Source organism: Gymnogyps californianus, chromosome 1 (assembly GCF_018139145.2).
Source record: "Gymnogyps californianus isolate 813 chromosome 1, ASM1813914v2, whole genome shotgun sequence".
NCBI lineage: Eukaryota > Metazoa > Chordata > Aves > Accipitriformes > Cathartidae > Gymnogyps > Gymnogyps californianus.
Genome location: NC_059471.1, coordinates 91,974,046 through 91,989,763, shown reverse-complemented (window position 1 = coordinate 91,989,763; position 15,718 = coordinate 91,974,046). Strand labels below are relative to the sequence as shown.

Sequence of the window (15,718 nt, the reverse complement as noted above, 5' to 3'; positions counted from 1 at the left end):
AGACTTCAATAAAAAATTCAGTCCATAAATATTTTTTCTTTTCTCTTTCATTCTGATAGTGCCTAACAGCAGATTTTTTTTTGTTTGCTTTTATTTTCCTTGACAGCTGTCAACATTTCACTGGCTCAGAAATAATTAAACAGTTGGTTATTTTCCTGAGATTTCCTATTTAGCATTAACTGTCAGACACTTCCCTTTAGAGACCAAAGCCTTCAGCTTTATTGACTATGATCTGATAGCAGAGCTAGAGCTTCCTGTTATGTTATGGGTCCTCAGACCCATTTATACACTGCAATGTTAAACCATCTATTTCTTCCACACAGGAATAGAAAAACTGTGATCTTTCAAAGAGAAAACAAAACAAAATCCCCCAAAACAGAACATCATAAATTACAATATTTTTATATTATAGACATATAAAATTTTAACTTTCACATGTCTTTTAAAAATATGCATATATAGATTTTCACATGCACAGACATATGAGTTTTATGGATAAATTTGAAACTCAGGTTCACAGATATAAGTGTGTAGTATGTCTGCCCCTTTTTGTAAAGCCCTCTAATGATTACCTCCATCAGTAACTCTCTTCTCTACTGAAAGAGAGGAAGAAGCCTCCTCTATATTGTGGCATTCCCCTTGATTGAATTGATAAATATTCTGCAATGCCAGTGATAGTGCCAGGGACCTACTTAGTGAACAGGATTAGGTTTTTGAGTCAGCTGTTGTGTACTGGAGAAATATGTTACATTACATGAGTGTATTGTACCTTTTATAAGATTATTGTGAAGACTTTGTCGTTGCATTTGTTGTGTGAATTGAACAGGGTCTGAGTATAAGCTTGACTTCAGGTGAGCGTGCAGGACGGGGTCTGTTCCCAGTAAGCAATACAGATGAAAAAATTAAAGCAGTGCCATTTATATCTGAGAAAATCATCACAACTGTGAAGGTGCCATTTCCCAGCATTCGGCTGTGTGGTTCTGCTCCCAATGCCAAAATAATTCCTCTCTTCTAACACTGCATTCACATCTTGGTCTGATATCATCTGTTCATTCATCTAAACTGTTCACGGTTTTTGGAAAAGACGTACTTTCACCTCACTTGGAAGATACAAAATGTCACACAGGTTCTCAGGCTGTAATCAAATTCTCTCCAAGGACAATGAAAGGGGAATGTTTTGCCCTTGCGTGTGTGTGTACATACTTACTTTGTGTGCACATAAAGACATCACAAGCATGCATATATATTTATCTGACTTCATGTTTGTTTGAAATCCAGCCATAAAAATTCAGACTCAGATTTGTTGTAATTCTTTCTTAACTTTATCTGCTTTAATATTTGATCAATGAGTTTGGGAATGTTTTAATTTTACCAGTTGTGTTCTAAAACAGGATTTTGATACACATAGTTTGTGCTGATATCAGCACAGAGTTGACAATTTTTCAATCACCACAGATTTGTCATACAATTTTAAGACTTTTTGTGAGTTTCCATGCAGCAATAACTACTTAATTGCATGCATACAGGCTGCTCCTGAGGCTGGCAGCAAATTTATCTATACTTAAGCAAGTGCCTAGCTGCAAATAGTAGTTAGCATGGGTCAGCATTTAACAAAGGTTCAAAGCTTCAAGTATTGCTATAAAAGTAGTTTTTCAGAAGGACTTAGCGCGAAATTTGTGTCCAGTATATTGAATTCTCCAGAAAGTGCAGGCACTTATTTTAATGACTAATAAGAAGGGAACTTTCTCAGCGTCTTATTTTAAATGGTGAGCTTTTCTGAACATCAGGATGCTGCAGCCCTCAGTAGGAATGGACTATGCATGTAGGTTAGCCCTACCAGTTATCCAAAGAGATCGGTAAAGGCAGAGAGGTTTTCTTCCATGCTTCCAGGAGGATGCCTTTACCCGTGGGCTGTAGAAAGCTACTTACCCTGTTTCTGATCTAATGTGTCTTTCAATCTACTGTATAGTGATGCAAATGGAAGGGTAGAGAGTGACTGTATCTTAGCCAGGCTTACAAATTAGTGGTAAGGAGTGCCAACGTGAATGGAAGCTGTGGTTTTTAACCCTGCTGCTTTGAACAGGCTGAGAACATTGTAATATAAAATCTTAAATCAGATGAAGGTAAAAGTTATTTAAGTAGCAAGCCTTAGTACTGTACTGTGAAGTTACACTGTTTTAATGGTTTATTTGGTAGGGTAATGATACCTTAGTGGCTCAGGTGCTTCCATTAACACTGACAGCATGGATCTGATAAGTAAAGCTGCTCAGTTCCACAGAAGGTTCCTGGAACTGGCAGTGATACAAGATTATCTGACCAGCTGTTTTGAAATAGCACAAAGCAGCTTACAAACACAAATATAGTAAATACTGGTTGGATCCCTATCTTTAACTAAGTCAAACAGCTAGCAAGAATGCTCACAAGAAATAATCTTTTTCATTTGTGAAATGTGAAGCTCTATGGGAATCTGAGCTCCATGAAGACGATATAGATATATCAAATATTCTCACTGAGTTGCTGAGAGATATTTTTGTTCAAGGCAAGAGTTTTGTAATAGGTATGAAATCAAATTAAAGTATAGCTGGCTCACCAAAGAGAAAAGGTGTGATTTGACTTGAAAAATGGCAGGACACCTAGCAATGTTATTTAAAGTGTGCTTGCTTTCTCCCTCCTCCTTTGATTCATGTCAAGGAAAGTTAGTCACCTTATTCTGTGGTCAGCAGTATGGCGGGGCTTGTACAGAGAAAAACTGTATTGCATTTGAGATTGTTGGTAATTATTATGTGCTTTGTATAAAACAGAAACTCTGCTAGGCAGAAGCTGTAGTCTAAGTAAAATATGAGTCTGCAGGTGGACACAATGACAGATGGAAGACACATATTAAACTGTTACAAATAATAGTTAAAGTTAACCTGTTCATGTCAAGTGTTTAAATATACATGTGTTTTAAGGACAACTTGGAAGGAGAATTTATTGTTCTGATTTGTTAAACCATAAAATGAGCTCCTTTGAATGGAAAGCATCCTTCTCAAAAAAAGGATTGTGTAAAAGGTGATGGTTGGCAATCCACTGTGGCACTGGTGGTGGAGTAGAAGCAAGAGTCAACTTCCTAGGCTAAAAGAGACTATGGTTAGAGTGACAATAGATTGGGCAAGTCCCAAGACAAGACAAGGATCCGTCTCTTTTATTTCCAGATCAGGCATTGCCTCTGTTCCAGACAGCTATTTATACTTCATATAAGAGAGCTCCTTCTCAAGAGAGTCTTTATCCCTCTCATTTACTGAAGTGGATTGTCTCGGATGGGATTGTAATGACAGTAACCCTATTCTCAGTAAACAAAATCTCTTGAATTATATAATAAGATCAGGAGGACTGCTATGCCTCAGAATGGAAGACTGCACTATCAGGATGGGTTTATTATGCAGCTTTACCAACTTTCGTGCCATATAGAAATCCTCAATGCATACATTGGTTTTTCAGGGTCCTACATTTTTTAGAACTTGTCTAGGCAATCTGGGGGTTTGTTTCTCACTAAAAGGAACTGAATGGGTGGCAAAAAGATGCGCAACTTATCATACAAAAAGGTGGATGAGCACAAGTCAGGAGTACTATTTTTGATTCTTAGCCTGCCTTTTTTTGAAAAAAAAAAAAAAAAAGTGGGAAAAATGTATTATATGCATTATCACTGTGAATATTGATAACATTGTCATTGTTTTTAGGCCGTGAGAAGACAAAAGAGTCTTGAACAGAGTATTCAATCTGCCCAGGAGACTGACAAAACTCTCCGCTTAATCCAAGAGTCTCTTGCTGTTATTGACAAACAGCTAACAGCCTACATTGCAGACAGAGTTGATGCAGCACAGGTCCCTCAGGAAGCACAGGTAAGTTATATACAGCTTGAACTGATGTGCTTACTGGTTTTCTCAATCAACCAAAGAGTGTTTTGTTGTCCCTTAGCCTCATATTAATAACGGGGATTTGCAACATGATCAGTATGAAAGTGCAAGTAAATTTTAGGTAGGATTACTTTGAGAAGTTCAAGCTAATCTTCTAGTGAAGTCATATTTTCCTTCTGATTTATATTATATACCTGTCCAGAAGATGTAAAGATCTATAAATGTCATGGAAGACTATGCAGTAATTTTAAAATGACAAAGATAAACAATGTGACTCTTTAAAATCCAGTTCCCATCCTAGAAAGAAGAAACTCATCGTCTTCACTACTTTTAGGTGGCTCTTTTACAAAGTTAATTACGTGGCCTAGGGATTGTTACTAAATTATTGAAACATAGACAACTTTGTTAATTATTTCATGATGTACACGTAAAGGCACTGATATTTCAATTTTTACAGCTCATGTAAGTTTAACAGAAACAGCTTTTCCCATTCCTTAGAAATGTTTTATTGAGTCTTTGAAATAAAAATGTACATCGAATTCTCATTTTTACTCTTTCATTCTTCTATAACATCTGCTTTACTACAGCATTAAAATGGTAAGAGTACAAATTAAATAAAACCACACATCTCTGGTATAAAATTATTAATAGTTTACAATATTATGTACAGCAACTTTTCTGTAAATTCCACCTAAATTTAGGAAGTCAGATTACAAGAACAAACAAACAAACAAAAAAGGCTACAGAGAAATTGAAAACGAATGCTTTATAATGATTTTAGAAGAGACATTCAGTTGTGTTTTTTCTGGCATGCCTGTAGGGTTTTAAATCATTCTAAAAAATAAGTGTCTTGTATGGAGTAGCTTAGATGATCTTAAATATATTCAGAGCTGAATATATATGGCCCTGAAAATCATGTTTTCTCTCCTTTAAAAATAAAGGTTTCCCTGTCTTTTGAATTAAAATGTAGATAGATGTATTTTTCAGTTTCTTTTCTAGTGTGTGTGTGTTTGTAGGTACATGCAGATATTTTTATGTGTGTGTGTATGAATTAAAAAAGTTGTATTTAGAAAACAGGATCGTATTTGCATTCAGTCTTATTTTGAAACTGATTCTAATTTATTTGCTTCTGACTTACGTCAGTGTAAGAATAGGATCAGATGCAGACGAATTATTGTTTCGGTTTGAATCCTAAGCTGTTAGCTATCAGTTGACTCTCCTGAATTATTTTTCTCCTTCCTCAAAATATGAATAATGTAAACAATTTTTTTATGAAATAGGCTACAAATCAGCATTTGTTAAAGATCTGTCAGTTTAATTTCTCATCTTGTAATTATATAACTCGAACACATATGAAAAATTTTATATGAAAGTGTGCTTTTTTTTTCTGGTGTATTTGGACCCTTACATTGTAGCAATTATCAGTGGTGCTTCATATATCCCATAGAAGCATCTGGTTTATGCGTGGCCTCAGGTACAATATTGGCAATGATTACAGATTGTATAAAAGGAAGTAATTCAGAACTTCAACAACTCAAGCAACACAAAAAACAACCTTAATTAGCACACTTTCATGGGAAAATTTCAGCTCAGTGCTTTTGCAGAACTTGTTTTTATTCTTGAGATTTTATTGTCTGATGTCAAGTTCACCTGATTATACTATATCCACTGTGGGAAAACCAGCATAGAGGCTGCTGAGTTTTTCCCTTTCATGTTTTTATTTTAAGATGCCAGTGGGACCTAATGAAAAAAACTTAATTAACAACTGAACAGATTTGATGCAAATATTGAAGTTCTCTGAAGTTCAGTTGTGAAGCTCTTTAAAATCCTTAGAGGGAAAGGGAATAAACAATCAATTTTATGCAGGTAAATATACTGAGTCATTCCTTTAGTGAATGGCCATGCCAACTGGTGGCAGAATAGGCACATACTGAATGGCCACATCTCCTGTGGAGCTGCTGCTGGCAAAACTCTTTTGTAGAGCTGAAAACAGTTCATTCATAGAAGATACCCTACAATAGTGTCTGCACAGCTGGAATGGGAATCTTTCAGTCAATGATGTTGGTTTCTGGGCAGGGGTCAGTTTATCCATGCTGAGGGATTTAGCACACTGTTCAGCAATATGTGTTGCATTTCTAATAGGACATGTGGGAGAATTTATAATCAGAAAGCTGTTGAGGGTTTGGGAGCTCTGCGTGTTTGCTTCAAAAATTCAAATCTGTTTAGCACATTGGTAGGAGGAATAATCTTTGGTTCAGCTTATCGGAAATGAATCTGAGAAAACAAAATTATATTTAACTCCTCTTTTTAAGTGAAATGATCAGTTTAGTTTATTCAGAAAGTTGACAGAAAGAAAGGGGAGTTAAGTATGTGCTGTTCAACTTCTCCTTTGGATCATTTTTTGAATGTAAATTCTGTGTGCTTCTTACTCCACCATGTGGCACTGAGAATTTAATGCTAGAGAGCCACTGCCACCCAACTCATTTTGAGTACAACTAAAGAGGCTGTATTCAGACAAAACAATCTAACAGTAACCACACAGATAAATCAGCTCAGATTCCTCAAGGTGTAATGATGAAAAAAGCTGGAATGAGGTAAAGTCTTGTCCTGGTTTCGGCTGGGATAGAGTTAATTTTCTTCTTAGTAGCTGGTACAGTGCTGTGTTTTGGATTTAGTGTGAGAATAATGTTGATAACACGCCGATGTTTTCACTTGTTGCTAAGTAGCGCTTAGTTAAGGACTTTTCAGTTTCCCATGCTCTACCAGCAAGCAGGTGTGCAAGAAGCTGGGAGGGAGCACAGCCAGGACCGCCGAACTAGCCAAAGGGGTATTCCATACCGTGGAATGTCATGCTCATTATATAAACTGGGGGGAGTTGGCCGGGAGGGGCGGATCACTGCTTGGGCATCGGTCAGCGGGTGGTGAGCAATTGCATTGTGCATCACTGGGTTTCTTTCCTTGAGTTTTGTTTCTTTTTTTTCTTATTTTTTCCTTTTCTTGTTATATTCCTTTTCATTACTGTTGTTGTTGTTGTTGTTATTATTATATTTCATTATTATTATTGTATTATATTTTACTTTCGTTATTAAACTGTTCTTATCTCAACCCACGAGTTTTACCTTCTTTCACGATTCTCCTCCCCATCCCACTTGGAGCCAGGGAAGAGTGAGGGAGCGGCTGCGTGGTGCTTAGTTGCTGGCTGGGGTTAAACCATGACAAGTCTAAAACAATATTCCAGAAGGAAAGATTATTTGTATGCTTGATCTCATGATCCCAACTGAAGTCTCTTTAATTTCTCTAAATTTACCAAGAAAATACAGGGAATAAAGTCATCGTCACAATAATTTGCCAGTTGCTGACTTTTTTCAAGTCCTCTTTAACTGAGAGGAAGAAAATAAATCTGTACTGAAAATATTACATTTATATGACAAAATATTTTTCAGGTAATTATTTGTAGCTTTGTTATTTAATAACTTCTGATGGGAGAGAGAATCTCCACTTTGTACCTCTGTTTAGTCTGAGCAATTACATGGGGGGTTTTATATTATGGGACAGAAAATACACTTACTTCACTTCTCACTTGCATGTGACAAATCACTTCTCTGTTGTTCTCCCTGTAGACTTACGTAAAATGCAATGTGGAAAATAAATGAACAATATCGTGTTTCTGAGAAAAGCAAAAGTAATATACTTTGCCTTTTCAATAAACTCCTTGAATAATTTCAGTTCTGTAGTGATAATCACTACACACCTGACTATTTTCTAAGTGAAGATGGTTATTAATCTGTTTTTAAAATATCATTGTGCTATGTTCAAAACCAAAGTTAATGTGATGATATAATGGCAGAGTTGTTCAGTTGTGCAATGTGTTACTTGACAAGAATAATGCCATGCTTCATTGCCTTCAGACTAATATTTTGGGACAAAGAATTCACAATTGTCTACTTAGTAAAATGTCTTATGTTAAAGGTATTTACACTTAACTTTTCCTCTGCCGGAAATTGTGAGAAGTATTTTGTTCAGCCATGTGTACATCAGTGGTCAAAGAGGGAATAGCTGATAAGCATTATTCAGAAGTGTAAGCTTACATTTTGTTATGTATTAAGGTTGAATATCTATGCAGATTTCTGTATTACACAGGTTCTCACACTCTACACATCCCCATAGCATCGGAACACTGCATTAACTGTGTTTTAACTGCACAAACTGCATTTGTCATGTCTACCTTATTCAGTCTTTGCCTTGACAATCATGTTTCTATCCTCTGATGATTTGCTTTTCTCATTTAGACTCTTCAGTTAATTTTTCTTGAAAGGTAGTGTCCAAAACTAAGTATGGTGTTCTTGTTGAGACTTACCTGTATGTCATTCCTGCTATAACATTATCTTCTATATGTATTATATGCTTTACTTCTTTTTTTGCAAAGGTATGACATCATTGGCACATATTCTTTTTGTGCTTTTAAAGATGGGTACGTCAACTTTGTTTTTCTAATCTTCTGGTACTTTGTTTGTCCTTTCAGAGTTTTCAAAGGTAACCACTAACAGTTCTGAAATTGTTTCAGATATGTTTTTTATGTCTGCTAGAATCATGATCTTTCCATTTATAAAGATTAACTTACCAGAATGTTCTCTAAATGTTTTATTTTCTCTATACATTAGGCTGAGATCTGACTCCTTAGGCATTGATAGAAATCACAAAAATAATAAAAAATGAGGTTAAACTGAGCACCATTCTTGAGAGCCGTTAGGCTAGCTAAGTAGTATTTAGAGAAATACAAATCAGAAAACCTAATACACCAAGAAGAGCTGGCAAGCTGTTCTCTGCAATTCAAGAGAGCCAAATCTGCGAATTCATATCCAGGCAATTTTGGTGTAAGACTTATGTGAAAGACTCATTAATTACAAAAGTAATCTAGTATAATTTTAGTTCATAATGAATTAGTTTACAAAAAAGCAGAGAACAATTAGAAGTTCACCGTTTTGTCTCAATCATGTCATATTGTTATGTTGAATCTTCTTGTGCCACTGCAGAACTCATAGGGTTGCTGTCAAGTCCAGGCCTTTTTATGCAGTACATCTTAATGAAATGCATAGCAGAAAAGTGATGTTCTAGGCTAAATTTAGACCTTGTTTTCCTAGAACAAACAGTGGAAGAAACTTAAGGTAATGTAATTGCCCTTGTCTTCAGATCCATCACTCACTGCTGAAAGATTTACTACTCTGGCTATGTAATTTTCAGTTCTTGAGAATTAAACAGCATTCAGTTGCCAAATACTAGTATTGCCTGATGTATTTTGTTGGAGGATGTGGAATATGGACAGATGAAAGTGGATGTAGTAGAAGATAGTATAACTGCTTAGTTTATTTTGTATAGTGTGTTTTGCATAGCATGTTCTACTTAAAAATGTCTATGAGAAGGGAGCAGCATATTTATTTTCTGGCATCCTCCAAACTAAGGGGAAAACCTTCTACCTGAGAGCAAACAAATATGCTGAGCTAGGAGCAGCGTCTGGGAGTCCAGTGGGACAGAAAAGGACATTACCCTGGGCTGGGGCGTGCAGGCAGGAGCACCTGCGAGAGCAGGGGACAGTGCCACAGCCAGCCCTCAGGGATTACCTACATCTACCTACCATAGATTCTGCCTATAGCTCAGGATGCTGCTGAAAGTTGCTAGGCAGGAAAGAAATCTTGGGAGGAAAGGACCAACCCTGCAAGGTCAGAGAGAGGTATAAAAAGGTCTTCCTGTTTACTATGTATACCCCAAGAGATCCAAGTGTCCTGTCTTTAAGGAACTACCTGCCTTTAGTGTATCACCCTGTGTTTCCATAAGTCTTTGCTTTAGAATGGAAAGCCTTTTGATGTGTTTCGCTAAGCTTCCCGTGGAGAAAATAGGACCTGTTTCTCCTCGAGGATTTGGCCAGTTCTTTGTCACAGAATGAAAATAACCTTTTTGTACAGGAACAGGTTTTATAAATCAGGTTTTTAATTAGTAAATGGGAATTTAGTAAATGATTTTTCTGCAATGGACTTTAAAGAGAAAGAGAAGTCAGAAGAAAAAAAAGGAAGAAGTGTGGTTAATTCTAGCAACTTTTATTTTAACCTAATCCCTTTGCTGCCACAGTATTTAATGAAGTATAATTTATTATGTTCAGTGTATTTCTTGTGGAAGTTTATAAATCAAATTGAGACTAGTAAATTGGCCACTCTCTTTACAGTGCATGCCCATAGGAAATATTTCACCTATTTGTTGCTCATTCTAAGTTCAAATGACATCAAGGTTTCTTGTCCCATCTTCGAACATGTTGATATATGCATCACTTGTATCTTTCTTCTTCTGGATTTATCCAGCATTTAAGAACTTATCAATTTGCTGATCTTGGTGATATAGTCAATATTGACTGCAAAGTAATTCCTCCCTGTGTTATGAATTTCTGGCAAATAATACAATACAATACAATGAGGTCTGGCAATATGAAATTAAGATGTCTTGGAGAATAATGTGCACTATAATATACATCTCCTGTGACCTTGCCCCATTCCTGAAGTAACAGAACCAACGGAGTCTTCTTCCTTCTTAAGCAGCAGACAAAAGAGACAAGAAGTTTCTCCCAGTTCTGGGGTGGGAAATGGTATCCCTGACCTGCCATGAGAAAGCAGTTTCACCAGTATGTTTTCCAGAATGCCTTTCAAACTTTTTTCTAACTTGCTGATACTAGAAGCTGGAACTGTCAGATGTTTTTGTAGTGTAGTCCTTTCAATGTTACTCATACTAAAATCTGTGTTTGCATATTAGATGCGCACTCCATCTAATCTTGTCTTTTTAGCAATTATTCCACAATATTAGTTCTATGTATATTATGGTTTTGTATTTTTATCCTTTGATTATAAAGAAATCACTTCCTTTTAATTAAATACACAAGGTTGGGATTTTTGGTTTGATTCCCTCCCCCCCAAAAAAATACTCTTCATTGTTACAATTTTGCTGAATATTGCTGACTGGCATTTCTTTGTCTTTTGTAAATATGATGTCTGATTTTCTAATTATGGTAGCAGGTATTGATGGGAAGTGACATATAATCAAGCCTTCTAGTTCAATTTTCTGTTGCAAATAGTATTACAGAGTTTGTTTATATGCCCTGTTACCTTTTTTCTAAATGCTGTTCTCGAAGCATGAGACTGCAGTTAGGTTTGTGGCAATTTTCAAATGAAACAAATAGTCATGTTGGTTCTTCTGGCTTTCCTTTCTCTGATGCAAGATAGGAAAGGTTTTTCCAAGAACTGGCTACACTGCCAATTCTCTGCTTTTTGCTGTCAATATAGCAAGACTCTCTGCATTTCACTGTTCATCTTTTTAAAATTAAGACTAGTAATTAAAAGAAATAATGTACTGCATGCCCTTGGGACTGAAATCTTTTTGTTCTAGAAGTGGTCCTCATGAGAATAGGCCCAATCAGTGCCTTTGGTCTTGTAAATATAATTAGGTTTTATATATATTTATATTTTAGTTGATATATATCTGTATATATATAAAAATAAAAGTTTTTCAAATTAATAAACTTCCTGAAAAAATGCCAGTGATGGCAGATGAGAATCCTTAACCTGTAGGACACAATAATTTATGCACAGTAGTATTTATTAGTTACATACACTGCATTATATTGTGATGTTCTAGAAATGAAATGAAGGCAGTTTTTACTCTTTATTAACAGACAAAATAGACAGGAACCACTGAGAAAAGCAGAGGTGGGAATAATAGAAATGGAAAAAGAAAATTAGTGTTTTCTTGTGGATGTTTAGAAGAAGTCGATGTAATAAATTCGTGAGTCAAAACAGACAAAAAAGTCAAAATGGTCATGTCAAAATTGAATGAAAAGGGGCATCATAGGCAGGAGTTATAAATTCTCTTATATCTGTTCAGGAGTGATTTAATCTTTCTGCCTGTAAGCAGCAGTGGCAAATACAAAAAATCTTTTCTTGCTATAATCCTTACCAACTTTTCTTTTAAGCTTTCCTCTGATGTGTTTTTTCTCTCTAATTCTGCATTTTGATGTCAGAGTAGGTGATGCTTCATCTCTCTCCTGCAGAGCAATTTAAAAAAGTAAGATAGAACAATCTCCATGCAATGTCCCATAATACCTGATTGCTTAAATACTGCTCTTATCTGTACTGTGCTATTCTGACTTATTCAGATAAGAACTGTTCAATTATATGCTTTCCAGAGTGACTCTGAGGTTGAACAAAGTAAACTGGAAAATACAACCAAAAATCGGTTAATTGATGAGGTGCGGAAGCAAACAGTTGAAACACTGGATGTAATATAGTATATTTTTCTAACATTCAGGCTTGCTTCTTCCTTGTAGATACAGTTCTGACTTCCAAGACATCAGGAAATGATTTGGCTTCAGAAGCTAACTAATGCTGAGTCACCACCAACAATTTGGTCCGTGTGCTGCACAAACACAGAACATAATCCTGTTACAATTCTAGTACACTTCAAGGGGGAAATTTTAAACTTAGACAAGGAGAAAATAAATACTCCAAAATAAACTATTAAATAAACCTTCTCTCCTTGATTGCATTGTCCTTTTAATTGGCTGTCTTTGTTTTCTCAAAACTGAAATATCATATTTAGAAAAATTCTGTTACTTGCTCCAAATACTGCTAGCCATTCAGTAAATAGCCTTGACAAGGAGAACTCAAACTATGAAAAATAGAAAATGTACAAGTATGGTAATTTTAAATGAAAAATTTCATCTAAATTGACAGCTTTCTGTCAGTCATTTTGCTTTTAAAAATGCTTTGCTTCGGAAAAATATTTTATTCCTCTAAATAAGATTGGATAGTTTAGACTCATAAATATATTTTTGCAATTAAATTTAGTAATGACTTAATAGTTTTCTGTATTTGTGTAAGTCTTTTTCTCTTAAAATTTGCTTTAATACATTTTCAATATAACTTGTGAAAAACTGCTTTCAATGTAATGTTGTAATATACAAGACATTATAATGTTATACAAATCATTATAACCATGTAATACCCCTATAAAGTAGACAGCATACAGTGTACACAGGTTTGTACTTAATAACCTATGAAAATGTGATTAAAAATACCTATATATTCATTTTAACTTATAATCAAACCTTAAAGGCTCAAATTGTAATTTAAAACCCCTTTTCTTCATTTTCGTAATTCTTTGTAGTCTTTTGAACTACAGTTTTCATATTTTACAAGTCACTGTTGTGTAAGACAAATGCATGTGCATATATTTAAACTTATAGCTAGTCTTTAGAGCATCTGAGAAATGCTTGTATACCATAGAAAAAAAAAGATTAAATCTAAAATCACTTTTTCATGCAGGAGTAATGGCCTCAAATACCTTTCCTGGTGGGAACATACCTTGTCTTTATTTCATAGGGTAATTGTTCTCAGTAGTACTTGTCTAGCAATTCTGCTAATAACAGTTTCTCATTTTCTAACAATTTAAACATAAAAGTATGTGAATCGTTCTAAATTATGTTGTATCAATATACTTTATGGGAATTCTTTTCCATTACATTGCACTAGGCAAGTGCTTAAGTTAATTGTTTCTTGTAAGGCTGATTTATGGTGAACCAACAAGGCTGATATTTTTCTTGTGATGATTTGATTGCACGCTGATTTTGCAGAAAGAGAGAACTAGAAATGTGTGTTATAAAATGGATTAAATTACTGTATTAATGGACTACATGTCATTATGCATTTAGCATATCTACAGATACTGAACATAGATGCTGGTCAGTAATATGCCACAAATTGTATACTGTTTTAGATATAATACAACTCTGTGAGATGAAGATGTTGTTATACATACAGGTTACTTTCATCAGTTTTTTCTCAACTTGCCTGATGATACTGTGAAAATGATATAAGAGTAGTGAAGCAAATCACTTTTCTATTTGTATTTTTCTTTTCTATGATTAATTTTTCATTTTCTTCCCAATGAAATACTTGTTTTCCTTCAGAAGAAAGACATCTGTATTTTTTTACCTACAAGTTAATCACAATTTCCTTAGCAAGATTATGTCATTAGTGTCACAATGTCAGTTATATATGTTTGAGCAGGAGAAGAAGGTTTTATTATGATGGAGAGAAACTAAACTGAATAATTTACAGGGTGGTGAACAAGTAATTCTTTCAATAATTTCCTCTAATGATCCGGTATATACTGTAGTACTTCTGTTTAATATCTTTCAAAATCAACTGTTCCAAATAATATTAACAACATAAACATTTTCTTCAAACCCTGCTGATTACTGTCTTTGTTTTTTCAATAGAAAATACAATCTGAATTAACAAGCCATGAGATTAGTTTGGAAGAAATGAAGAAACGAAACCGGGGTAAAGACGCTGCCAAAAGAGTACTTTCCCAAATTGATGTGGCACAGGTATGCAAATTTTATTTCCTCCATTTTTCCTTCACTCATGCAAACAAACAGCATGAGTAGTACTATTACTATAGTATGAAGTGTTCTTAAGGCATCTCTTCTGTTTTAGCTGCTGCTTTCTAGCCAGGAAATTAGAGTGGATAAAGCATACCATCCATATCTTCTTATTGCTCATTTCTCTATTACAGCCTTTCTATCTAGTTGGCAACAGTTCTAGGGTATGCAGAGCTGATGTAACCAACTGGTAGGGACACTATATAAGAGGTGTTTTGAATGTGCTGCAGTTGCAAGAAACAAAACTACAGTGAGGCTTTTTGGTATACCTTTTGAGGTATTTGAAAATATTTACAGTTAAAAGTGTTAAAATATTTGGAAATATTTGGTAGAACTGCATTTGAAAGACAAATCTATGCTGAGCAGTACATTGCAGTCATCAATTCAAAATGTTAGCTAATGCATTATTTCATCTAGCTTAATAGGCATAGAGAGACCTGTTTGAAGAAGTCTTAATTAACACTTAGGAATAATACACATTTTTACGCATTAATCTGTGATGGGTTCTTCACTGTTTTGCTGCTTTTGTTTTTGGCATTAGTGCCAAATTTCCGCAGGCTGCAAAACAAATTGTCATAATTCATAAGGAAAGGCAAATAATTTCATTACAGTATTAACAGTAAACAGGGCCATCTTTTTCTTCATCTCTGTCAAATATTTCTAGGTATCTTAGCTTCAGTTTTATATTTTATTATGGATACCATTAATGGCTTTTTAACAGTTAATTAATTTGAAATCAACAAGTTGAATTTTTTTTTTTAAATGTTTCCTCTTATCTACAGGACTAGCTTTTCTTTGTTGAGAATACTTGTGTTTCCTTATTTTTCTGTCTTCCTTCACACTAACTCACCTTCTGATGGTCTCCATGGCTGCTGTGATGTTGTCCGTATTTCATCAGTGAAATGCAGGCTTCAGATGACTTTCTATCTAAATGTTTATAAATTCAACAGCATGCAAGGGAGCACTACCCTTTCTAGGTGCCTTTTTTTTTTTTTCCCTTAGTCCATCTTTGTGCAAATATTTTTTTCTTCAGAAGGCTTCTCTAGATGACCATATGCATCAGTTTGAGTTTTGACAAGTTGGTGGGGTCATTTTGAGAATCTGTTTTGCTTACGTTAGATAGAATATGAACAAAAAATAGCAAATTTACATGCATAATGTAAATATCAATTACCAAAAAGGGTAAAAGCTGAACCCTTTGTTCCAAATATTTATGACTATATTTGATTTTAGGCCAGTGAACTCTCTTGAATTCTTTTCCATCATTGTGCAGTACCTTTAGTGGTAAATCACATTTCACAAGATTTGTCTTCACTTACTTTTTTCCTGAAGAGCATTCTCA

At 34.9% G+C, this 15,718-nt stretch overlaps 1 protein-coding gene across 2 annotated transcripts in view; it reads left to right on the top strand.

The window, feature by feature from the left end:
* Positions 1–15,718, top strand: part of DMD (dystrophin) — a 922,027-nt gene that overhangs the window by 203,562 nt on the left and 702,747 nt on the right. For both annotated transcript variants that reach the window (XM_050904429.1, XM_050904437.1), the window contains exons 25-26: positions 3,720–3,881; positions 14,212–14,322. In XM_050904429.1, coding sequence (XP_050760386.1) covers positions 3,720–3,881; positions 14,212–14,322 — 273 coding nt within the window. The remainder of the gene's footprint in view (positions 1–3,719; positions 3,882–14,211; positions 14,323–15,718) is intronic.